The sequence below is a fragment of the Phascolarctos cinereus genome, unplaced genomic scaffold (assembly GCF_003287225.1).
Source record: "Phascolarctos cinereus isolate Bilbo 61053 unplaced genomic scaffold, phaCin_HiC Scaffold_7;HRSCAF=346, whole genome shotgun sequence".
NCBI lineage: Eukaryota > Metazoa > Chordata > Mammalia > Diprotodontia > Phascolarctidae > Phascolarctos > Phascolarctos cinereus.
The window spans coordinates 45,652,186-45,679,397 of record NW_027556180.1 but is presented as its reverse complement, the minus strand read 5'-3'; the positions used below and the strand labels follow the sequence as shown (position 1 = coordinate 45,679,397).

The window sequence follows — 27,212 nt, the reverse complement described above, 5'->3', positions numbered from 1 at the left end:
TTTACTAGCTGTGTGACCTTGAGCAAGTCACTTAATCCCAATTGCCTAAAAAAAAGCGCCAAAAACAGAAACTCCCACTCCACCCGAAAATTTGGAAGGAAAACAGCTTCACAAGACTTTCAAAATAAAATGCTAAAAATTTCAAAGATAATGCTCCCTCTCCTTTTCCTACTGAAGAAAAAGAAGCATTAAATAGACTCCATGCAAGTTTTGGGGCATGTTTTGCTTTTTTAAAAATATGCTGTGGGTCTGATTCTGAATTTTGAGGAACTTCAGACTCCCAGAATTGCTCATCCCCTGTCTACTGAACTACCTCCTGGAACCCAAGGCTTCCTGATTTTCAGTCAGTCAGTAAATAAGCAATTATTAAGCCAGGCACTGTGCTAAAAATGAGAAATTTGTAAAGATTGTTGCAAACCTTCAAGTGCTGAAGTGTATGTGTGTGGGTGTTTATATATATGAAAATACCCACACACATACACAAACCCACACACATATACACATATATATATGAAATAATCTATTTCCCTGATCAACATTTGTAACCAGTTGGTCCTTCCAGCTGGCCAAACTTCTGACCCCTCTGATTTTTCCTCCCATCCTACACCTTCAATGTTATCTGGCGATTGTTAATAGGTAAGGCTGGGCACTGCAAAGCTCCCCCACCCCCGTTGCCCCCTGTCCCCGATACCTTTAGTGTTATCCGGTGACTGTGAGTGGGTGACCTTGGGTGCTGCACCCCATCCCCTCTCATTGCTCCCCGTTGCTCACAATGTTATCTGGTGACTGTGAAGTGGGTGACCTTGGGTGTTGCACCCCGTCCCCTCTGGTTACTCCCCCATTGCCTGTTATCTGGTGACTGTGAGTGGGTGACAGTGGGTGCTGCACCCTGTCCCCTCTCATTACTCCCTGTCCCCTACACCTTTAGTGTTATTTGGTGACTGCAAGTGAGTGACCCTGGGCACTGCACCCCTGTCCCCTCGTTGCTCCCCGTTGCCTATGTTATCTGGTGACTGTGAGTGGGTGACCCTGGGCGCTGCACCCCGTCCCCTCTCATTGCTCCCCGCTGCCCATAATGTTATCTGGTGACTATTAGAGGGTGACGCCGGACGCTGCACATGACTCAGGACCTCAGAGCTGGAAGGTGACCTCATAGGTCATCCAGTCCACACAATGCGAGAGTTGGACTAGACGGTCTCTAAGGTCCCTCGTGGCTCACGATATCCCGAGTTTACGCGAACCCGGGCTCCTCTCGGGTCTTGAAGCCCCGGGGTCCAGACCCTGTCCCCCAAATAAAAGTACTGACAGCACGCTCTCTCGTGCCGGCGTCGCGCGGAAAGCCGCCCTCCTGCAGGCTTCGTCCACTCCGGCGTACGCATGTCTGTCCACGTCTGCTTTCGCGGAGGTGCCCGAGGGTCGAGCTCCTTGAGGCCGGACGCGGCGGCGCAGGGATGCCCGCAGAGGCAGAGGCAGAGGCTGAGGCACGCCAACGAGCATTGGCGTCCTCCCCGCCCTCCCGCTCCGCCTCCTCCCTGGCCGCACGTCGGCCCCGCCCACTTCTGGTCTCCCGCGAGCTCCACGCGAAGCCCTCTCCCAGCGCCGCAGGAAGCCGGCCGGGGCGGGGGGCGGGGCGGTGACGTCACGACGCCGGCGCGTCACGGGGCAGCGGCGGCGGCGGCCAGAGTAGCAGCGGCGGCGGCGGTGTCAGCGGCAGCAGCGGCAGGAGCGGCGGCCGGGGCAGCATCGTCCTCTTCTCCTCCTCCTCGTCGTCGTCCTTCTGCTTCCCTCCTCGCGGTCAGCGGCGGCGGCGGCGGCGGGGCGGCCACGGCGGCGCTGCCGCTCCTCCTCCCAGCATCCCTGGCGCGGCCGTTCCGGCCCCATCTTGGCCGAGGGGAGGGAGCTGCCGCCGCCAGAGCAGCAGCCGCAGCAGTTTGAATTTGAGTTCCGGCCGAGCGCCGCGCCGCGCAGCGCAGCCCAGCCCGAGGAGCCCCGAGCCCCGGGCCCCGAGCGGCCGCCGCCCGGCCCGCGCCCCGGAGCTTCAGCCAGCCGGGGCCTCCACCCGGGCAGCAGCCGCAGGCCTGCGGGCCGGCATGGCCCTGCGGGGCTCAAGCTAGAGCCGCGAGCGGCCTGACGAGAGGCGAGCCCGGCGCCGCCCCGCCCTCCGCCCGCGCCCCGGGGCCTGCAGACCGGCCCGGAGCCTCGGCGGCGCCTCGGAGCGGGGGGGGGGTGAGCGAGCACCCCCCGGGAGCGCTCGATCGGCCCCGGGGGGACGGCGCGGCGCGGCGGGGAGGAGCGGGAGGGGATGTGTCCGACCCCCGGCCGGGCCCGGCTCTGCCCCTGACGCTCCCGGCTCGGGTTTCACACCCTCCCCCAGACTCGGGCCCTCGGTGTTGGCGGGATCCGGGTCCGCCTCGGAGCCCCCACCATGTCCAAGATGCCGGCCAAGAAGAAAAGCTGCTTCCAGATCACCAGTGTGACCACGGCGCAGGTGGCGAGCAGCATCACCGAGGACACGGAGAGCCTGGACGACCCGGACGAGTCCCACACCGAGGACGTGTCGTCCGAGATCTTCGACGTCTCCCGGGCCACGGATTACGGCCCGGAGGAGGTGTGCGAGCGCAGCTCTTCCGAAGAGACCCTCAACAACGTGGGCGACGCCGAGACCCCCGGCACCGTCTCGCCCAACCTCCTCCTGGACGGGCAGTTGGCCGCGGCGGCGGCGGCGGCGGCCAACGGGGGCGGAGCTGTTAACCCCCGGAACGCGGCCGTCCCCCCGGGGCCTGCGGCCGCCGCCCCCCAGGTGTCCGCCTCGGCCGTGGGGCTGGTCAGCGGGGCCGCGGCGCAGGCAACCGCCGCCTGTAGTTCCCGCTTTCGGGTCATCAAGCTGGACCACGGTTCCGGGGAGCCCTATAGACGCGGGCGATGGACGTGTATGGAGTACTATGACCGGGACTCGGACAGCGCCGTGCTCAGCAGGACCGGGGACTGCATTAGGCACAGCACCACCTTCGAGCCCAGTGCCGAGAGGGACAGCGGCCTGGGCGCCACCGGGGGCTCCGTGGTGGTGGTGTCGGCCGCGCAGGTCACGCAGGGCTCCGACCCTGGCGGCGACGGTTCCCTGACCGCCGTGTCCCAGGCGCTGCAGACGGAGAAGGCGCCCCCCCCGCCCGCTCCCCAGCCCCAGTCCCAGCAGTTCGTGGTCGGGCAGCAGCAGCAGCCGCAGCCGCCCGTAGGTGGGGCTGTGCCCCCGAGCCCGGCCCAGCCGCTCTACTCCAGCCCGGCCGCGGGGCCCCCGCAGCAGAGCGCATCCCCCGGGACGGCGCCCACCGTCGTCTCGGTGGGACACAATGGGAAAGGCCCGCAGCAGGTGCAGCCCACCGGGGCGCCGGGGACCCCGCCCCAGCCGTTTGCTGCTTATCCCCAGCCTCCCATGGCTGCTGGGCATCTGCTGCCAGCCCAGCCTTCTGGCCAGACCGACTACGTGCAGCACATGGCAGCGATTCAGTCCCAAGGAACTGTTCAGCAAGCTAGCACGGCCTCTGTTAGCAGCGCTGGGACGTCTAGTCTTCCTGTGGGTCAGGGCAGCGGCCAGAATGCCCCCTCCGTGGGAGCACATTTGGTGGGAGGACCCTCCCAGTCTGGAGAAGCCGGTGGCCCGGCCATGTGCAGTCAGGCTGCCATCCCGCAGCCCGGGGCTGGGGTGCCCCCCAAATCTGTGACTCAGCTTCCAATGGGCGGCAGCAGCCAAGGGGCAGCAGTGCCTAGTGGCCCGCTCTCCATGGTCCCCGGAGGTGCGAGCGTGCCCGCGGCCGTGCCAGGCCCCAGTGTGCCTAGTGTGTCTACTACTTCTGTTACTATGCCAAATGTCCCTGTTACTCTAGTCCAGTCCCAGCTGAGCGGCAGCCACACTTCAGGCAGCAGAAGTTCCAGCGGACTTCCCTTGATGCCAGGCACATCCAGTGTTCCAGCCAGTCTGCCGCAGGCCAATCTAAGCCAGTTTCAGACTCAGACACAGCCTCTAGCCGGACACGTTGATGAGACTAGAAGAAAATCAGAACCCCTACCTCAACCACCGCTTTCTCTCATTGCTGAAAATAAACCTCTTGTGAAGCCTCCCATTCAGGATGCCCTCGCAAATCCCCTTTTGCCCGCAACGACTCCTATGAACAGTCTGGCCAGCTCTGTCTTCGGTATTTCCATTCCTGTCGATGGCGATGAAGATAGGTATGGAAATTTTCATTTTAAACATTTATAATGTTAGTACAACATCAATTACTTTTATTTTGGAGTTTCTGATCTCTTTTTTAAAAAAATCTTCTGGGGCACTGAACAGAAGGTCATTTAAATATATCTGCTATGTATTCAGAATGGGTTTACAAAGACCCGAAGAGAGGTGTTCATTTTAGATCATTTAAAAGCTCTACCTAAAACTGCAGCAAATGACTTGATCAAGCCACAGCTCTCAAAGGCTGTATATCAAGAGCAAAAGTTTTAGGCTAGCCATCACAATTACGTTTGATAGCACAGTTGGAAATAGTTTTTTCCATAGTAGTTCTTTCTAATGTGTCCTACTTGTCAACTTATGGGAGAACATGAGCTTCCATAATGTCAGTTTCGAGTTTTGTTTTTTTTTTTTAATCATTTAGAGAGGAAAAGTTATAGGTGGCTGGAATAGACACCTAGCAGGAAAAAAAAATTGCAATTATTAGGCGGTTTCTGCAGGGTGTTTTGTCCAGGGAGCAGGGCTGATGGGGTCAGATAGAACTTCAAGAACTCATTCCTTAGAAATTCTGGAAGGAAAAAAAAGCTTCACCTGACTTTTTAAATGAAATTTTACAATTTTAAAAGAGAAAGATGCTCGAAAGAAGCTCCCTCTTCCCTCTGTCTTTCTGCTGTGGGGGGAAAAGGCATAAAATAGGTGCTTGAGGTTTTGGGGGTTTTCTTTTTTTTAAAGCTGTGTGCCTGATTCTGAATTTAGAGGAACTTAAGTGCTAAATTGTAAATAAAGGTTGTTAGCTTCCCCTTCCCCTTTGCCCTTTTTAAGGGAAGCTCTTAAAAGCGGTTAACTAAAAATTAGTGAATACCATCACATTGTTTAATGGCTGCCATTTGGTTGAATATTAAACAATTTTAGTAGGTTTAGAGGGAATTCAAAATGAAAATTGGATATATTAACTTTCTGTACAAATTACTTTTTTAAAATTTGGATTACGGTTACAAAAATATGCTGTCAATTAACATAGAAAATTGCAGGTAAATTAGCGGATCAGAAAGGACATTAAAGCACTCTTTGATTTTTAAGAGGTTAATTTTTTATGTGTTGTCAGACACTTGAATCATTTCCAAAGGATTTCTCTAGGATATTATGGTGTGTAGAGGAGCACTATTTTGCACTTTATTTTTTAAGCTTTCTCTCCCTGTGTTTCCTCTTAGCCCTTTCCCATCCATCCTTCTCTTCACTTCTCTCTATATAATTAGTATGTCTTCAATTTCCTGTTAACACAGCACATACATTAAGTATGAACATTTTTCTGAAATCCATTCATTTCTAAGGTCAACTATGTATTCCAAATATTTTTTGAAAATGACTTGTAGTAGCTGTTAAAAATTCTCAATTTCAGAGTTAGGGACTATTATTACCTGCCCATAAGTTAGCTATGTTGTTCAGTATATTTATCTATGAAGTCTGAATATAAAGTAGTGGGACTGATTCATAAAGCCACAGAAACATCAGTAACATTACTTTTTATAGTCACACAGATCTGAAATGCATGTTTGAGTGCTCAGTTTCCTAGTAACAATTGATACCGTATGATAGGCATCGTTCCTTTTGGGTTGCCACCTACCAGTCATTCCTTTGTGAGAGATGCATGATCATTTTGGCACCTGCCTGCTTCTGCTTCCATCCCACTGATCAGCTCAAGAGGAGACAGGTGGATTAGTCACTTTTTTTTAGTATATAACTCAAAAAAAAGTTCTCATTTTGTTCTTCCCCACTCCCCCTTTGATTTACTAGGCTTTATAATGATACACTAGAATTTAGTTTTGCGAATGATTGTGAGGCAGTAAGCAAAGGAACACATGACTGAGCCAACTCTAGAATTTATTCATTAGTATAGTATATGGCCTGAGTCTTTTTCTCTCACCTATCCCTCCCTCCCTCCTCTTAAAATATCTTTTATCAGGTATTTTTAAAAAATCTCATCAAGCATAAAAATAAATTGAATACTTAATAAAACTTTGAAGTGTTGCAAAAATAATTTCTTTAGGTGTATCTGGATTGTACTTCATGTTAGGCCAGGTGCTATATAAGTGCCAGTCACTATCATTTAAACCAGTATAGGGGTTTCAAATTTATGTATAGGAGGGCCCAGTAATTTTGATACCTGTGTATTTAAAATACATAGTTGACACTTTTCTCAGTTTTTTTTCCACTAATAAGATTTTCACTTAGCATTACTTGGAACAGTTACAAATTATGTGCATTCCAAATTTCAGGCCATTAGTTTTAGTCTCTGAGTTTTAAATTCACTGTAGTAGTGAAAAGAAATTACTTTGTAATCTAACACATTTGAATATTTTATTATTGTACCAACACATTTACCCTGGTGAAGGAATAAATCCATTAAGTAGGTTCAGTACTGACTCTTCCCCCTCCCTCAATGTAGAGGACTGAGGGGTGGTTTATAAAATAGAAAGTAGGATTGTTTTCAAGTTCAATTTTTGGCATAATGTTTTTGAGAAAAAATTTTATGACTTACATATGTGGGATTTATAATTTTAAAATTACAAGTAATTTAATTTGTAATTCATATAAAAAATGGAATAAATATAGGGAAAGGTGAATAATTATGGCTACACTTACAGTATGTAGGTATAGCATCTTAATTTTTTGTGGCTTCTGTAACATTTAAGCTACCTAAAATCTTGAGGACATATGGGAAACATTTGTTTGATAATAGTAAGATTTTAAGGGAGGAGAACTAGATAAAGTGATTTGGGGCTGATACCTTTGCCTAAAACAAACTTCATATGAAGTTCTACTACAAAATATTTGCATTAAACAAGTTTTACTATATTTTCTTATTGTTGTGGGGTACTCCTGGTGTGGAAACTGCTCCCCTGTTGCAATTTGATAACTGTCCTACAATTTATATGGTCTTGGAGAGTTGACTGTGGGCACTGAGAGGTTAGGTGATTTGCCACTGGTCACGTAGCTCATAGGTTGTCCTGAGTCCAAGGTCTGACCTTTTTTATTCACTATTATTCACATTGCTTCAGAGAAAGTTGAGTGACTGAGCTATTGACACCCAATTACAAGATAATAAAATGGTTGTATACTAGTATATCCTAGGAGGTCTTTTATAGTTCATCAAATTTAGCATCATTTGCTAACTGTGAAGTAGATACAGTAAATATACTGCGATATAAGTGGTTCTGGTAGTTTTAGTAAGATGTGCAAGAATTAAGTTATGATCTGTCTAAAATTTAAGGAGTGTTTTGGTAAAAATTTGAAATGTAGAATGCTATATAATGGGTGGCTTGAAATAGGTCTTATAAAAATTTATGAAGAGTGTTGGGTGGATATTGCTAGCAAAGTTTGCTTAAACTTGATGTTTGAGTCTTTTTTTTTTTTTTTGTAAATGGGGTTGGGGAGGTGCAAAATCTTAAACTGACCTATTGGAAAAGGAGCAGAGTACACATCTTTTTCCAGAGATAGCTGACCAATATGAATTCTTCAAGCTACATTCCAGGAACTTTAATGAATGGCTGCAATTGTGAACTGTCAACTGCAGCAGAAGGCTGTTGAAAACCTGATTGTAAGGAAACCTTTATGGCACGTATCCCTAAATTCTGTTAAATGATTTTATTTATAGAGAGCTAATAACCACTGACCAGGTATTATGAATTGTAAGACTGAGGGGTTAGAGCATGGCAAATATTGGAAGAACTTAAATTGTGCTTAGAGATGTTAATATTTTGATTTAGGTCTCCATTGCTTCTGCTATATTCTCTTCCTTTTATTGAAGTGTAAAATCAAAAAAGATTCTGCAAAGTCGAATTAAGATTGTATAGTTATTCTTTTGAAGCCTACAGGAATCTCTATAGCTGAAGTGAACAGAAATCTTAGTGGATTTACTAATTTGAAAGGAGAAAGAGAAACTGCATGTTTAAATCTCTTGGTATTATGGGAGCATTGCTCTCTGTCTCTCTCTCTCTATAGCTTGTTTATATTAGCTCACATATAACTTTGACCCAGAATTATAGCTGATGCTATCAAGCACTAAAGATACCTCCACCCTCCTCTGCAGGCTTTGAGAGGCTGCTTGTTACTGCTCATGAATAATTAGCCAAACATCTGTATGCATAGAATTTCCTACAGTTCTGTGGCCTCTCCCCTAAAAAATCCTATTGGCATTTTTGTTGTGCATTCTGCCACCACTAGCACTAAATGAAGTCAGTGATCATGGTTTTTCTAAGGGACTGTGAATGGTTCCACTCCTTTGATTACCAAAACTGGTTTTAGAATTAATAGATATGGTGCAAGAAAGCAGCAGCAATGGGCACGCCCCCTTTGCTTAATAGATTGTAGTTTAGTGGGACTTTGGGCCTAAATGGCCAGAACACTTATCGAAGTGTGTGTGCATCTGTTTATACAAATAGAAGAGGTAAACCATGGATTTTTAACTCCCTGGTCTTTGTACGGAAGTTTGTTGAATAGTATTTGTAGCAAATCATTTGTGTGTATTGTCCTGAGACCAAAGGTGATGTTACTTCTTCCTCTAGTGTTTTGGGTAGGGTTCATCAGAAAATAATGATAGTAAATAGGAGTGAACTTAGTCTGAAACTTGTTCCTTTGGAATGAAGGCTAACCTGCTTTTTGCTGAACGGAAAGATTGGGGATAGTTAGGCAGCCTGCTCCGATCCATGACAAATAACTGCTTTATGTCAGTGTTCAGTGACAAAGGGCCACAGATGGGAATGGGTGCCAAAATGAAATTACTTTGCCAATAGAGGGAATGGTTGTTGAATCTTGACTTGATAGAAGAAAAGGAGTTGAATTAAAGAAATAAGGTTTGTAGTCACAGAAAGGGTGTTTAGCATTTCTCATGCAATACAGTGACCTTGTAGCTTTGGTCATATTTGGTTTAGTCATAGGCTTTCCACTGATGCTGGTTACTGCCTGCATTTACTTTGCCAGTAGATCTGTTTATGAACTTGTAACTGAATAATGTTGGCTCCATACTCCTTTTCATTGCTGCTTTTTAAATGATTTAGTGGAAGAGCAAATTTTTTACTTTGAAGAAATTTTATGAAAATAATTATGGCTTTTGTCTAGCTCCTTAGAAGTTTGAATAGTGATAGTGTTTTCAATCTTGGGGGCAAGGGGGGGGGAATTTGCCTAGCAAAACTGCTCCATTTGCACATCTTCACATTTTTAAGGTGGTATAATTCAAACAAGCCCAGCCTGATTAGCAGTTTAAATCTTTAAGTTGCCTCATTAATAAAGCTATAATAAATTGAGTGAGTTGCTTGGAGTATTAACTTTTACTATTCCTTGAATTAAGCAGCTTGATGTTTCTAGCCTTGCCTAAGGCAGAAGTTATCATTGCCACCTTCCAAAGTATACAGCTTCTATTGCTTATTAAGCAGCATTCCCTAAAACTTTTATGGTGTGCTATATTGTACACACTTGAAATTTGTAATGACTCCTCAGGTAATAGCGGACACTTTGTCCACATCAGGACAACTGCTCACCAAGGTCATTTTCTTCGAAGCCCCTAAGGTGGCTGAGGTCCTTATGTCATGCCCAGCTGCTGCTTCCAGCTGTCCTCGGGTTACAATCCTGCCTCTGCTCTATGTTGTGTGGTTGATCCTATTTTAAAAGTTTCTCGAAGAGCGTGCCTGAACTTTTTAACTTGCCATTTGCTATGAGAGACCACTTTAGTAATTCTCTTTTCCACGTATTCTTGGGCTTTCCCAGTTCTTCTGGAAATTACAATTTACAACTACCTGATGGATTTAAGTATTGCAGTAATTATTTCTCTGCAATAGCTTTAAGTAGTAGTTATATTTTTGTATGGGTGTAGAGTTGGTGAGAGCCTCCCAACCACCCTGAGAAGTAGGTATGAAGGTAGGTACAGATTGAGGTTAATGAGGCCTAGAGAAAGCATGTGATCTGCCCTTGGTAACAGAGCTAGAAAGTGACAGAAGCAGGATGTACAGCCCAAGGCTTCCTCCAGGAATTGGATTTGGAATCCTTGCTTCCCAAACCAGACTCAGACCCCACTGAGATTATGGAAACAAGAATGAATTCACCTTTTAAGTTATTCTGCATTCTGATTGATGCTGATTTAGTTGAATTAAATAAGAATCTTTAATCAGATGTTTTATTAATAACATTGATAAAATTTTAATTCATCAATAAACAGTGATGCTATTTTAATTATCTTATTTTAGAAAAAAATTAATAGTACAGTTTTATCTTAAGTGTGTACAATAAATAAAACTAAATATTACAGAAAAGTCCTATGGGGGGAGATTATTTATAATTTATCTTAAAGTATTTTTAAACATTTTCTCAAGTCTTATACTTTATGTATTTTGTGTCTTCTGAAGAAAGGGATTTCCTAAGCAAAGATTAAGCTAAACAACTTCCTGAGTTGGGAATATTACTTAACTTAGCAAAACACCTATAGAAAGTCCAACTTCCTTTTGAAATAAATGGTAAATTAACCTTCTTAACTTTGATGTTCATGAGTTAATATTTAAAAAAAAAGCAACATTGATAATTTTCAGTAGAATTGATTCCTTTACTGTAGTCTCTGGGTTAAGTGACTTACCTAGGGTCACACAGCTAGTGTCAAGTGTCTGAGGCCAGATTTGAACTTAGGTCCTCCTGACTCCAGGGCCGGTTCCCTATCCACTGCATCTCCTTAGTTGCCCCTATTTTGTAGTATTGTATGCATTGAAGAACATTCTTTTTTTTTTGGTTTGGCAATGGGGGTTAAGTGACTCATCCATGGTCACACAGCTAGTAAGTGTTATGTGTCTGAGGCCGGAGTTGAACTCAGGTCCTCCTGAATCCAGAGCCGGTGCTCTATCCACTGCACCACCTAGCTGCCCCTCCATTGAAGAACATTTGAGAAATGGTCTAATCAGACTAACAAAAAGGTTGATAACTAACAAAAACAGGTCAACAGCCTTTGTTTTGTAAGGGATGTTGATAGTTATTTTGGTCCTTTTAGCTTCTGTTCCTCTTAGGGTTGACTTTCCAGTATCTTTTTCAGTTCACCCACCAATTATGAAATACTTGTTTTGTGTTAAGTACTCTGCAGGATACGAAGGGATATGGCATGTTCCCTGCCCACATGGAGCTTATTTTGTTAGGACAAGACACATGAAGCAGTTAGAGAACAGTGCAGGACAAGGCAGAAGCCAAAATGGGTTGGACAAGTTATTATCTGGAGCCAGAAAATGGAGAATGATTGGGCTAGAGAAGCTTTGTAGAAAAGTTGACTGTTCTCCCTTTGACTTTTCACTAGACCATTTCATGACTACTGTCAAAATGAAAACTGGTTTATAAATATTCTAGGCTACACTTAACTGGAGATGCCTTGTAGATACTTGTCAAGCTCTTGGAGACAGCAAGTTTTTCTCCTATGGAGAAAATGCTTTACATTTTACACCATACCTTGTAATTTTTATAGTGCTTTTTCCAGTAATAATTTAATTGACAACCTCATCGTACAAGACTAGGTTGTGTTAGTATTGATTAAAGTACAAAAGTACCTCACTCTGAATACATCTGTGATAAAATAGTAATGGAGAGGGACAGAGAATGAGTTACCCTTTGCTATACAAAAGATTTACAGTAGGTGCTCTTTAAACTGAATGTGTGTACATAAGGTCTGTTACTTTGGGGAAGCGTAGATATGCAGAAACACTGCATTTTATGCTAAGTGAATTCAGAATTCAAGTTTCTTAAAACAAGTTTAAAAGTAATGACAAAGTTTGTTATAGTATTGGTGTTTTACTCACTGTATATAGTCTTGATCTTCCCCTGGCACTGTAGTAGCTTTTTATGGTCAGTTCTTTTTTTGTTTTCTCATTTTCCCAGCCTCCTTCCTGACTTTGGATTTTATGTTAATGTTGGACTGTGCTCCCTTGGGAGCTGGGGGGAGAGGCCAGGGATGTCTGGCCTACTCTCCTGTGTTTTTTTTTGTCCTACTATTTTCACAGCTCAGTCCGGGACCTCTTTTTTTTTTTTTTTTTGTCCTTCCAGAGTAGTGTGATTTAGGGAGAGGTCTGTTCACTGCCCTCCTGACCAGATTTTGGTCTATTAACTTATGTGTGTGGTTGAGTTTCTATAGACTGTTGGTCTGTTAGTGTTAGCCCTGTGGGATTTTCTGCTGTATCCCTGAAATTAAAAATAGAAATAAACTTAATTGGTGGGTTAAATCCTTCTTACTTGTACATCAAGTAAGCTCACCCCAAGTGAGCTGCTTTGGGGAAATGGAAGGGAAAAAAAGTGAAGTCATCAGCTTTTAGGCATAGGGACCAGCCCTTTTGGAAGGTTGCAATTTAAGAAATTATTAGGCCCCTATAGGTAGTACTGTTTGCCTCAGGCATTCAGAACTGTGTTTGTTTTCATAATTCCCCTAGTTTGTAATCCAGGGAGAGCTTTTTAAAGTAGTGGAGAGACATAGACGTAAGCTTTTGGGTGAGAAATTGTGTGGAAGGTTTGTCTTACCAACCCCTTTGATTCATGGTTCCTTTATCTCATTTTAAGCTTCTAGGGTTTTTTTTTCCTTCCCTTTTTTATACAGTTGAGGTTTTCTTTTCTCCCTGTATCATAGCTACTTTCCCAACAAAGATTCTCTTGCTAAAAAAAAGATAGATATGTTATCTGGGCTTTGAGTCACTTCCTGCTGTGCCGCTTTCAGGGGCCTGGAAATGGCATGAGTCCTCTATTTGGCATGTGTACAGGGAGTAGTAAACTGGTACAGATGAATATTTTGCAGAGTGATTTTCAAAAATATCTGCAAGTGGTCTGTAGGAAAATAGCCATTTTTGATCAGATGACAGTTAAGTGTAGATAATAAAAATAAATTTTGATTTTCTAAAGAGTTTTTTTTTTACTGAATATTTAAATTAACAGCCTTTATTGACACCTTGAAGAAAATTGAACAGAAGTTTTTGATGGTAAGGGCTGGTATATTGGTTGTTGCAAAACTGTTTTCAAACCCTCTTCTCACAGGACATGAAGACAATTTGTGAACAAAGCTACCCCAAATCCAAAATTCCTTTCTAATAGTTTGTTTTCTTAACAGGTCTCCTGTTAGTGTCTTTATCTGTCTTTAGTAGGCTGTTTATAGCCTTGAAATGCTTGCTGGTAGTAATACCATTTTCCCCCTATTTTAATGTTTTTTAGACTTTGTCACTCTGAAACAAAATAGTCTTTGATGTTCAGACCTTTCAGCATTTATAAATAGCTATCATTTCCCCTTTCTCCCTGCAATTCTTGTTTAGCTAGGCTTCACAGAGATAACTCCTTTAATCTCTTTATATAAATCAATTTTTGGGACAATTGTTTCTATTCTTATCCCTATAAGGAATGTAAGCCCTTCAACTTAGGTGTTATTCTAATTGGAGGTTCAAAAAAAAAGGCACATTAGGTTTCTGCTTGTGTCAGAAAATAAGATTGATTTCATCTTTGTGGTGCTTCTTTTCCTCTTTTTTCCTTCTTTCTTTTCCTCTCCCTTTCCTCTTTCCGCACACCCACATAGCTAGCTGTAGCATTTCCCCAAACTAAATGTGCTTGTGTTCTGAAGTCTTTATTTCTGTGTGTAGTATTGAATGTCTCAGGTGCTTACTATATCTTTAAATACAGTTTAATTGAGGAAACTGTTTACCTTTTTTTTGTTTGTTTTTTTGTTTTTTGGTGAGGCAATTGGGGTTAAGTGACTTGCCCGGGATTGTACAGCTAGTAAGTGTCAAGTGTCTGGTCTGAGACCAGATTTGAACTCAGGTCCTCCTGACTCCAGGGCCAGGGGCTCTGTCCACTGTGCCACCCAGCTGCCACTACTTTTTTCCTTTTTAGATGTTTTGAACTATGTAGAAATCCATGTGTGCAAAATTGAGCTTATGATTTAAAACCAACATATTTGGTAAGATTTCATTTCTATGAAGTTAAGAATTAAATTTTTAAATTTCTTTAAGAGAAGTATGGTCCTTCTGTGTGTGTCCCCTTCTGTCCCCCAGTTAAATTGAAAGAACCCACTTATATGTAGGTGCTAGGAATATTAGAAATGAAACAAGTTCCTACCTTCAAGGAGATCACATCCTGTTTTTCAAGTATGTTACTTAGCACTCCATTTTTGTGAATTTTGGCTTTTCAGATTTAATAATAACTTCCAGGTTGTTTTTGTATTTTTATACTTTTCTTTTAAAAATTTCATTATATACCTAAATCTTCCAAAGAGCCTTTAAGGTAGGAAATGAAACCTTCTATGATTCTGAGAGGTCTAAGGAACACCATATTCCTTAAAATCAAATAGACTCTTCTTTCCTAGCAATTATTTTTAAAAATTCTGTTAGCCAGAAAATTCACTGAGAAGACTAGACCAGGTTTTTAATACCATGAGTGGCTGCTAACATTACATCTGGCAGATCAGTGGTTCTTTCACATCTTTGTCTTCAATCAGGGTTAAGTAGCTTCTTTTCCCTTGCGTGCTATTAACAAGATTCAGGGGAGGAGGCTTCGACTAAAATCGGACAAGATATGGCTTCTTTTCGTCATTCTGCGCTTGGTGCTGCTACCAGCAGTCCGGCCAGGCTCTAGGGAGAAGTTCTCTTGTAAGAGATGGGTGAAGCCTGCAAAATAATGGATCAGAGCATCACTTAGGGATCTTTGGTTCTAGATGGGTTCCAGGTGGGCTTGCTCAGGTTTAGTGACTTGCCCAGCACACACAGCTGCTAAATGGTTAAGTCAGAGGTAGGGTTTGAATCCAGGTCTTCCAGACTCCAAGAGCAGCCCTTGACTCACTCAAAACTATCAGCAGAGACTCCTTATGACTCTTCGTCTTTGCAAAGTCAGCTAGTTTGATAAGAAAGGGCAGTGAGTTTTATTTACAATGACTTGGCATGGCAGTGTAGAGGTAGGGACAGAGGCCACAGAAGGTAGAACCTCATTTTTCATGAACTTCACATTCTGGCTGTGTGAACTTGTCAGTGCCCAGTAACCTTAAAGTTGCAGAGTAGGCTTCAGTTTCTAAGGGGACAGTGAGTTTCCTCATCAGCAAGGGGAAAAAAACCCAAACCTCAACACCCCATGACCTAATTAGTGTATTGTATCTAAACCAAATTTAAATCAAAATCTAGCTATGTATGGGGAGGTGAGGGAGGCTGTCAGCAGATTTCTTGAAATGTCAACTCTTCATTTCCCAACATTAGGGAACGAGAGCAGTATTTCTCAGAGGGCAGGGATTAGGATGGAAAATATTATTGGATCAACCCTTTAAGAAGCTATCTTGTGTTTCTTTTTTTTTTTTTTAAAGGCAGTTGGGGTTAAGTGACTTGCCCACGGTCACACAGCTAGTAACTTGTAAAGGGTTTGGTCTGAGGTCACATTTGAAGTCGGGTCCTCCTGACTTCAGGACCAGTGCTCTATCTAGTGCGCCACCTAGCTGCCCCCTTGAGTTTCTTTAAAGTGGTGCAATACTTGAAGCTGTAAGGTGGACCCCACACACACGTGTCTGTAGAATGACACAAAAAAGGGTACTGGAATAAACTGCCACCCACACCCCCTTTGTGTATGTGTGCACCTTTTCTGTCTGTATGAATCACTTGGTGCACGCCCTTTGATCTGCATGTCTGGCCGCTGAACCCTATGCTGTACTGTACAGAAAGAATGTGCTGTTTATCTTCTTTGTGTACATGAAGTGAATGTAAACATTTGTAAACAACAAATAGAAAGGACAGGTAATGAAAAAAAAAAGATGTCTTAAGGATTGGTTTTGGTGCCCAGGAGATGCCATAAAATACTTTTATGCTTTTCAAAGTACTTTTATGTACAGTATCGTTTTATTCAGTGTTCATTGTAGTATTCTGTTGAGATACAAGATGTTCTTGGTCACATTTGACCCAGTTTTCTGGGTGCCCTTTTGGACTAGGAGAGCTTTGGGAGTATGTGTGTTTGTGTGTGCACTTGCTTCCTGGTGATGGGTTGTTCTTGGGCCATCCTCAGACCTGACTTCAAACAAGGATGAATCTTGGGTATTCAGTGTCAGATTAGGTCAGTAGAGAGTGGGGAGGAAGGTGACAATGGTAGATGAACGCTAAACAGTCCTTTCAGGTACCCAGGCACTTGGATAGATTCTGAAAATAGGCATCTTATCATAATCACCAGCTTGAGCATTAAGAGTCAGGAAACACTTTTAGCAAGGAAAAGAAATAACCTGAAAAGGCAAACAAGATATTTTGAAATATATCTGATTTTACTTAGAATGTTTAACATACAGGTTTAGATATATAGACTGTACTAGGACACTTGTCAGATTACCAAATGGACACAGATTTGGAAAATACCCCTGATATTAGTAATGTCTTGTTCAACTTCAAACCAGCAAGTTAATGCAGAACATTGACTAGAATGTGAATTGGTTTCTGTATGCTTATAACTAGATAATAACAATATTCAGTCAGAATTCTGTCTTGTAGTTTATTACTGAAATAATGATCCCGCACAGATGTTACTGGTGAAGAGCCAGGTTAAGGTTAGCTAGTTTTTATTTCAAATTTCACACTCATGTTTTTTAAGCAAGCAGCATTTGTTTAAAAAAATGTGAAAGCAATTACGTGCCTAAATTCCTTCATCTTTATGTTTTAAAAATGATTTGTGTACATTCTCAACATCATTTACATTTGATTCTTGGATCTCACAGGAATCCTTCAACTGCTTTCTACCAAGCGTTCCATTTGAACAAGTTACAGGAATCAAAGACCCTCTGGGATAGGTATGAATGCTTAAGTATGGAATGCATACATGCAAAATTGTATGCATGAACTGCTTTGCACTCTGCTAGTTTCTCGTCATTACACATGGTCTTAATTATGTAATTTATTTGAACTGGGAGGGAGCTTAATTCACGTGGTGGTTAGAATGGCATAGAGGGCATCAAAACAAAATTAAATCTAAATGAAATTTGATTTTTTTTTAACCTTCAAATTATATACATGTAAATCTGATTTATGCTCAGGAATTTTGTCTTCCACTGCATTAAACTGGATTTGCAAATTAATCTGTTAATTCATGTCTTGGGAAATCGACATGGAAAATTGACACATTTTAATGCTATTTCATAAAGGTATCCTAAGCCAAATATACAGAGTTAATCTAAAAGTTTGTTTCTCTTTTGTATCAGTTTATTGCACTAAAGTCTTGTCATAAGATGGTTTACTGCAAAACATTTCAAATTGAGAAATTTGAGATGGAACAAGACAAGGGTATCAAAGTAGTCAGAGCTGTTTATGGCGAGAAACTCTTAACATTATCCAATGTGATTGCTGAAAATCACTAGAAATGCATTACTAATTTGTAAACTGCAGCCAGCCGCTTTCTCACAGGAATGTGACAGGTTTTGGTTTTCTTTCTGTGCTTTTCTTTTTTTTTTTAATGTGGAATGAAGTAGTGAATTTCTTTTATGGCAAAAGGTGCTTATCTTTTTATCTCTGCTTTAACACACTTTGGGGTGGGAGACTTACGCTGTGTTTGTTTCTGAATATTGATTAGCTTTACATCGATCTTGTGTTTAATTACAAGAGGTTGAGGGTAAATGATCTTTTCAAAACTTGCACAAAGCTTTAATGAATTCTTTAAGTTGTGCCTGGCAACAAGCACATCCGTGTGAATTCTGGCGTAATTTGGATTCAGCACCATCTCTTTCATCATAGAAGACCCTAGATAAGTGTATGTGCCCATCACATGTTGTGTGCTGCCTAGAAAATATAATAGCATTTTGTCATCTTGGTTTCAATTGTTTGGCTTGATTTGCTTGTGTTTGTGTTTCTCCTGTTTTGCTTTTTTAGAAGAGATGTCTAGTATTTTTTTTAAAGTCTTGTTTTTATGTAAAACTAGTCAATTAAATAACAGTATTAGGACTGGAAAGAGCATTATTTGAGAGATGATCTCTTCTAATTCAGTGTTATAGAATCCTTTGTCTTAGTGATTGATTCTTATGGTATGTTATCTGTGAAATGTAAATTAGGAAGGAGCTTTCCATTTAAATGATTAGTGCATTTTTAACAACCTTTTCATCTTTTAAGTCTTAGATTTAATAAAATATTAAACATGGATCAGATTTTGGGAGGCCAGGAATTATTAATAATCTTTAAGGGTTTTATTTTTAAAATTTCATTAAGTATAGTCCCTCTTCTGTTACTTATTAGCCATGTAATGTTGGGCAAGTTAGTTGGGCCTCAGTTTCTCCAGCTCTATAATGAACTAGACTAGACTAGATTTCTGAGGTCCCATCCTACTCTAAATTTCAGTGATTTTAAATGTGTGGTAACAATTGAGTTAATTGGTAATATCAATATTATTGGTAAAAACCAGCATAGGTGACTGATTATTTTTTTTTTTGATAAATTTCATTCCTAAGAAGTTTTGTCTCATTTTTAAAAAATGAACTTTGGGCCTAATAACAATAAGACTTAGTTTCTTTATAAGTAGATTAATTTGTATAGGTTATATTCCTGATATGCCTGCCATTTCTTGGTTCTTCTATATATTTCACTTTTCTTTGTTCCTCCATAGTTTTGAAGTTTTGATTTTTCATCTTGTCATACCCAGATGTTTATTCTCTTTAATGCACAATAAGTGCCTACTGTGTGCTAGCTAAGTGGGAGAGATGCAACGTTTAGGTAAGGGGATCCCTGCTTTGGTGGAGTCTACTCTCTTTAACATTTTAAACAATTCAAACTACTTATTATCATGTTTTTAATATTTGAAATCTTTGAACTTTTAAAATGTTCTGTGGTATTAGGAAGAAGTGTTCCACTAGATAAATACAAAATTACAGAAGAAATTTGATTGTTCTCTTTACCCCTTAGTGACCTGGAATAAATTTGATGAGGAATGAATTTTCTTAACAGATTCTTCCCCGTCACATTTTCTTATTAACATTGAGATAGGACTATGATCTTATCAAGTGACTTTTTACTCATTATTATGTCTAAGCAGTCAAACCCTGCTTAAGCTGTTTGGACCAGAGCACCTTTTTTGTTTTGTTATGTTTTGTGAGGCAATTGGGGTTAAGTGACTTGCCGGGGTCATACAGCTAGTAATCGTCAAGTGTCTGGTCTGATTTGAATGCAGGTTCTTCTGAGTCCAGGGCCAGTGCTCTATCCAGAGCACCTTTTTTAAACCAGACTTTGCTCTGGTGGCATTAACTCCTTCCTTCTTCCCCCACCCACCACTCAGATGCACCTTTTTTACTTTTTCTGATGGCTTCCTATGGTTCTTTTGTGTTAAAGGCACACCTAGAATGCTCAAGTTAGAAGCCTTCTTCTTGTACTCTGCTCCTGTCAACTACCTCCTGTTATCTCTATCTACTGCTCTTCCAGCAGCCTTCCTGAGCTGTGCTGTCAATCCATTTTCCATGGTTCAAAGAAAGTGGCTTTTAAATCCATTGTGCCTTTATACTTTTCTGTTTCTACAGAGCCTATCATTTCATCTGTTAAGCTTGTTCTTTTCCCCTTGATTCAAATACTTGGAAAGGCCCTTCGCCTTAAGAAAGACTAGGTGAAGTTGTTACCTTTTTAGTCAAACAAAAACTGCTAAAGGGTTTGTTAAGTCATTTTTCAGCCCTGTTGGACTACTTGACCCCATTTGGGGTTTTCTTGGTAAAGAGACTGGGGTGTTTTGCCTTTTCCTTCTCCAACTGAGGCAGAGTTAAGGGACTTTTGCCCAGGGTCACACAACTAGTAGGTATCTGAGGCCAGATTTTAATTCAGGAAGATGAGTCTTCTGACTCCAGTCCCTGGGACTTTTTATATTACAATGATTCTTCTTTGAGAAATATCTCCGCCTAATCAGGAAGGTCATCTGTTGCAGTGATTAACTGGTAGGATTTCCTGTTCTCTAGGAGACTAGTGTCCTTGAAAAAGTCAAATTTCAGCAGTGATACTCTAGCCTATTGATTGCTTAGTAATATTTTATTGGATTTGATTTCCTACTTCTGCCCTTTAAGTCATAGAAAAAATTTTTAAGATGCAGTCTTATTAGCTTTGCTTTTTATTTTCCAGAAAGCCCCATTTGGGAGCCCTTAGCAGTTAAAAATCAATGTAAGCTTGTATTGTGAACAAGAAGAAACTTGGTTTGTAGAGTTAAAGGTCAAAAAGATCATAGTTAAGCTGTAAGAATACTTTAGGGACATTAGAATTATTTAGCCTCATTAACAGAGTTGTTGATGCTTCTCTGAAGAATGTTCATCAGTGAAATTCGGAAATGACAGGTAGCAGGTTGCTTGCACAAGTGGTTAGAGAAGCAGACAGGGATAGTGGTATACCTTAAACTTCAATAATTGTGTCTGTATTTCTGCTGCACTTGCTGCTAACAGATCATAGCCTTATCGTAGTGAGTTGCTGTGTTTGAAAAACTTAATCACTTTTTAAAGATTAACTTGTCAACTGGTATAGACTACTTATATCAAAATGAAGCATCAAAACAAGACTTTAATGGGTATGTTAGAAATTTTGGATTAAAACATCTTTTTAAAAAATTAATTTAGTAGAATTCAATTAATGGTATCCATCACAGTGTTAATGGTGGGTTTTGTTTCACTTATATAAATATATTCTAGGTAATTTGAAACATGTTACTAAATATTAAAGTTTTCATTCAACATTAGCCATGAAATAATCTGCTGGCTATTCTCCATATGTTAGAATACCTGATTCTTTTACATCAAGCAGGGATAGGCAATTAGAGTTATGAGTGCCAGCTGCTTGAACTTGCTTTTGGCACTCACTAGCAAATATTAAACCCGCTGGTGTAGTAATCAACGACTTGGTCATCTGTTATACATATGCATATGCATCATATATCCCGGTTGAAGCAAATGCTATTTGAAAGAAATATTACCTTTAATGGATACCTTTGGTATTGGCTAAAGGGGCCAAAATATTAGGTAGTTATGAGTAAAAGTGAGAGCTGAATCTAGGATGATAACAAAGTATTGTTTATTGAATTTTTCAAATATTTAAATGCACTCACCATCTAAATTGTAAATTTCTTGAGGCAGGAGAATCCTTGCTTACATACTAAACTTTAACCCACAGTGCTCAGTACCTTGTATGCTGTAGGCACTTAACCATAATCTAATCTTATATATATATAAAATAAAAATAAAAATTTTGCTGAGGCAATTGGGGTTAAGTGACTTGCCCAGGGTCACACAGCTAGTAAATGTCAAGTGTGTGAGGCCAGATTTAAACTCAGGTCCTCTTGACTCCCAAGGCTGGAGCTCTAGCTACTGCGCCACCTAGCTGCCCTTATCTAATCATTTTTGTCCTTGTCCAAATTAAGGGAAAGGAATAATGGTCCACATTAAGCCACATACCAGGCTAGTCTTATAGGATAAACTTTTGGAACATTTTCTCAACACGGTTTTTCTAAAGATACCATTATTGGTGGTAGTTTTGGTGATGTCAGCTGAACACCAATCTCTTAGGACCTGGAGGGAGATAAAACTCACTGGAGATAGTACTGTTGTTTGACTCAGGTAGCCAGATGTTGTTTAAGATTCTTGGCATTTTTAACAGCCAAAATTGAATTCCATCAATATCTTTCTGAAGATAATTTAAGTACGAGACTATTTCCTATTAGAGCTTAATGTTTTGATCCAATTGTGAGGCATACCTCCGTACATACATATACTATAGTGTGTGTAGCCAAGTGCTTCTCATTTTCCTTACAGCTATTTTCATATATAAAATGAGTAATCTTTGAAGGTACTGTGAAGGTTTTATTTTCCTCCAGGAGCTCAATATATATTGAAATCAAGAATAAGAAAGGTATATGGAGCTGGAAATTTGAATCCACGTTGGTTGAGAAAGAGTTTCTGTGTAAGAAGATCTGACCAGCCATTATGACAGGGACTTCTCAGTGCTGGGGCCAGCAAACATCAGGCACCCACTGGAGCATACGTGAATACACTGCAGGAAAGATGTGATTTTTATGGATCTAGAAGTAGGCTTCTTTTCTAAGTAAGTGCTCAAATAACCATAGACATGAAACCTAAAGGTGATAAGAGGCTAGAAAAGAGTGAAAGTGAAAACAATTACAACCTGCTTGAGAGGTAAGCAGTTGACAGAATGGATGCACAAAACTATCATAGACTATACATACACTTAGTGTGTTTCTCTACTACAAGGCCTAGATCAAGTCATTAAGTACTTTGTTTAGTAAATGGTTTGATGTTAATTTTAGTATCTGTCTGAAAAGGTTTTTTTTGGGGGGGGGTTGTTTGTTTTTTTGTTGTTTTTTGCACTTCTAAGTTCTAGTTCTCACAGGCCGCTGGCCTGACATTTTGGAGGGAAATCTACTTTTAAGAGATGTCTTTAAAACATTGGAGTGCTTTTAGTTCGGTAGTTAAATAACCTGCCTAGCAAAGCCTGTGATGAAGCTTAAATAAGAATCCCTGAACTCGGGGAGCTTGCATCCTAGTGGGGTGATAAAGCCAGAAATGCATTGTAGACCTCTGGAGTAGAGGCTGTTATACTTACGGGGGGAGAAATCAACAAGTAATTTTTTTTCTTGAGTAGGTGGGGATTGGAGCTGGATTTTAAAGGAAGATACAAATTCAACGGCATCATGGAGCAGGGGACGCATTAGGAACATAGTGAGCAACTTGAGCAAAGGAGGGAAATTTCTCAGGGTGTTTGAGGGAAAGAAAATTTTATTTTAGCCAGAGTGTAGGGATCATAAATGTTGGACTTTAGAATTCATCTAGTCCAACCCATTTGGTTCACAAATGAGGGCCAGAGAAGTTGTGACTGTAAGTTAATAGTATATATAGTAGCATGTGTTGAGGCAGGAAAGGTAGGGTGAAGGACTTTAATCACCAGCAGATAATTTCATAATTGTATAAAGATTAGTCTGTCACCTGAAGGGATTCCTTTTTTAGGTCTGATATTTTTGGGGGAAATCATTTTAAAGAGATCTTTCAGGGTTTTTTTTTTTAATCTAAAAGGTCATGCCACCATTGTAATTTTTTTATTAAAAAAATTCACTAACCATGACTTTACGTACTACTATTTGAAGGCCCAAACAGGCTAAGAAAGAAAAGTCACTGCGAATTGGTACTCCAAAATAAAAACTCTCCCTTAAAACAGCCATCTAAAGTTTTAATGAAACACAGGGTTTAATTCAATTTTATTTCTTCAGTTTTGAATTTTCTCTCTTCTCACCTTCACCACATGTGGAGAAGGCCAGAAAAACAACTCATATGTATAGTCGTGCAGAACAGATTCCTGCATTAACCCTGTCTCCATTCTCCTCTTCTCCCCCTACCCCACCCCCACTCACACACAGATAGACATACAAGAAAATTTTTTTATTTTCTGTCTGCAGGTGAGTAGCATGTTTCATCATGCATTCTTTGGAATTTGGTCATTGTTTTGATCAAAGTTGCTAAGTCTTTCACAGTTGATCTCTAAAATACACTGTCACTCTGCATCAGTTCATACACGTCTTCCCGGGTGTGTCTGAAACCATCCCATTCATTGTTTCTTCTATCAGAGTCATAAGCCATTTCCCAGTTGATGGGCATCCCCTTGGTTCTTAATTCTTTGCCACTAGAAAAAGAGCTGCTACAAATATTTTTGTACATATGGGGGCCTTTTGCTCTCTGGGGTATAGACCTAGTAATAGTATTGCTGGGTCAAAGGGTATGGCATAATTTAGTAGATTTGTGGGGTGGGGGCACTGTTCTAAATTGATTTCTACATTGGTTATACCAGTTTGCAGCTCCATCAAAAAGCACTATCGAAGTTAGCTCAGTTACTGGGGTAGCAGAAGGAACCTGGAACTGAAAGTGTGTCCACCAGGATTGGCCCAGCCTCTACATTTGTTTGTTTTAAGGCCTGACATTAGTGTTAAAGAATTGAATTTCTAAAACTAGTAGTAAGGTAATTTAAGACTTGGGAAGACTTGGAGTAGATTAAATATCATGGGAGGGGGAAAAGCCTAGACTTTGAAGTCGAAGGAGTCTGGTTCAGATCACTGGTGACCTTAGGCAGGTGACTTACTTTAAAGGTGGATCTTGGACTTCCATGGTCTGAGAGGACCTTGTAGTTCTAAATATAGAATGATACTAAATCTTAGAGTGATGGTCACTTGATGGAAGTGATGGGCAGAGGCAGATTCATATATGATAAAGCAGGTAATGTAACGTTTTTCCCCCACAATATTCCCTTCATCTCATTTTCGATCAAATGACTACCACCCTAATTCAGACCTCCATCAGCGTGCATTCACTGTTTCAGGGACCTCATTAAGACTTGATCACCCCTACCATCAAGTCCCCCTACCACCAAAACCCCTTTACTATTGTTTGACTACCCATCACCTTTCCATACTGTCTTACCTTGTTCACTACCTAAGGCTGCTCTGCCTCTACATAATTCCATAATATCAGAGCTGACTACTCTTATATAGCACCTACTATAATTTTTGTGGAACCTGTAATATTAAGCAAGGTATCCTTGTATTTCACTGTGTTCAGTGATTGCTATCTGCATATGACTCAAGATTTATGGATGACTGTTAGTAGATTTGCTGCTGTAACATTTAGCTTTAAAAGTCATTCTTTTGCTTTTGGGATCCTAAGGAGAAGTGTATGAGGTTACTTTTGAAACCAGAAGTTTCATAGATAGCCTTGCCACACTGTAGGTAGGCTGTCTGACATCCTTAAGATTGGTTTATCTTATCCTTCTTACGTACGCTGAATAGTTGAGGTAGTTAGGCGGCATAGTGGATAAATCTCTGGGCCTGAAGTCAAGAAGATTTGAGTTCAGATCTGTCCCTCACACTTTTACAAGCTGTGTGACCCTGGGCAGACCACTTAAACTCTGTTTGCCTCAGTTTCCTCAACTGTAAAATGGGGATAATATCACCTACATCCCATGGTTGTAAGGATCATATGAGATTATTTGTAAAGCACCTAGCACAGTGCATGTTGTAGGGGCTTATTCTCCCCCTCTTCCACAGTCCTCTCAGTCTTAAGGATTGGCATCATAATGACCCTTTTGACAATTCACACTTAAAGAGGGGGACAGCCAGCCAGGAGGACTTGGATTTGAGTCCTGCATCTGACATAAACTGGCTGTTGTGACTCTGTATCTCTAAAAGACTTTGTCGATGCAGACTTGCATTGAGAGAAGGAGTTGACTCATGAGCATCCCATGCCAATGAAATGTCGCCATCCAGGGACTCTTTTTAGAAGCAGAAGCTTCTGTACTTGCCCATTAAATGAATGGGGGTGAGGGCTGGCAGGTGTGCTCTGGCCAGCATAATTTCACCAGTAATAATAATTAGCATTCTTCCTCCCAATTGACTTCAGCTGAAAAGATGTGGACCAGTTGCAAATAGTGTTGAAACAGGGATTTGATCAGAGCTGTGAACCGGAAAGCGAATGAACACTGCACTTTGCCTATGCCACAGCCTCAATTTCGGGGATGTGTGTTTTTTTAAACTAACATGGGAACTTAACAGAACCTTATGTTCAGTTTAAGAATATTTAACATGGGGGAGGGGTAGAGTAAAAACCATAATGCATCTTAAACAAAACACAAATCCCGAACACACCACTTCAGGACGGGGCCCAAATTTATATTTTCTAAAACCAGCTGAAACATCACAAGTATTCTCACCTTTGTGTTTTAGTCCTATAATTTAAAGATCACACTTCTTCAGCTGCTCTCAGTTCAAGACCACTGCTACTGAAAATTGGTACAATAGAAGACATTTGGAAAGGAAAGCGATCCATGTCTCATTAGGCTCGGGATTTTTAGGGGTGGAGCGTGGGGGGGGGGGTTGGATACCAGGAATGGGAATTGAATAAAAATGGTAAATACTGACTTGCAATGATTGAAGGTCTTAACAAGCCTTCTAATTTTCTGAATATTTGTCCAGTACTTGGAAATCTGCAAATCAAGTTGCAGTTCATTTTGTGCTTAGTGCAAGACTTGAATGACCCAAACCTAGTGGCTTAGTTTTTAAATATCTGTTGGCTAAACTTAAACCATTTTAAATGCTTGATGCAGGTAAACTCACATCAGTGATTGTGGAATCTAAATAACCTCAAGAACCCATTTATATAATACCAGTTTGGTTCCCAACTGCCAAAAGTCTTCAATACTTAAAAGATCTTTTATATAAATTGGCTATTAAATTACTTAGAGAGACAGCTGCTCAAGAATAGGTTTCTGTTTTATTTTTGGCACAGGTAAATAGTTATTGAAATTCCGTAGCAAGGGATTAAAGGGTATAACTCTAATTTATTCAGAAACAGTGGGTGATTTGGATGTGTCCACAAATGGTAGGGGAAGTTGACTGTGTCCCTGGCCAGAGGGTGATTTTTCTTCAGTTTTAAATATATATGGTAACACTGGGGCTTCACACTATCTGGAGAATGAAATATACCCAGCACCCAGCAGTTAAGTATTTCCTTTTACTATAACCATCTCTACTCAGTAATAGAGTCCAAAAGTATCGATAAGTGTTTCTAGAGTCATGACACTTTTTATATTTTTAAAAATTAAGGTTTTATTGTGTGTTGTGTTCAACTGTTAGCTAAGCAACACTTCCAGTTTACCTTTTGTGAAGGTCCTTATAAAAGTGACTATCAGTAAAGTTCATTAAAAATAATTTTGGCTAATAGCCCTCCAGCAGGTGTTAGTGATAATTAATGTAGTGAACATCTACTTCATCCCACCTGCTTGCCATCTTAAGATCAGTCAAAGATCTCACTGGGTTTTCTCATACACATATCTGTGTGTATGTGCATTTCTTCACTTGACCCTATTAATATTTTGTATGTATTTGAACTGGAGAAATGTTTTTGCATAAATTGAAACCTTTAGTTAAGTTTCAAACAGTGACATGTCTAAAAAACCAGTTCATTATCAGAAGCTTGTTTGGGATCTTA

At 41.1% G+C, this 27,212-nt stretch overlaps 1 protein-coding gene across 4 annotated transcripts in view; it reads left to right on the top strand.

Annotated features, from left to right (window-relative positions):
• Positions 1-2,324: 2,324 nt before the first annotated feature.
• TSC22D2 (TSC22 domain family member 2) overlaps positions 2,325-27,212 on the top strand; it is a 52,143-nt gene continuing 27,255 nt past the window's right edge. For 3 of the 4 annotated variants that reach the window (XR_002323422.2, XR_013483380.1, XM_020980891.2), the window contains exon 1: positions 2,325-4,224. Coding sequence is in view for 2 of the 4 variants with exons in the window: in XM_020980891.2 (XP_020836550.1) it covers positions 2,426-4,224 (1,799 nt within the window). In the remaining 2 variants the exon portion in view is untranslated. Of the gene's footprint in view, positions 4,225-16,946; positions 17,019-27,212 lie in introns of all 4 variants that reach the window. The other variant, XM_020980889.2, reaches the window with a different exon arrangement.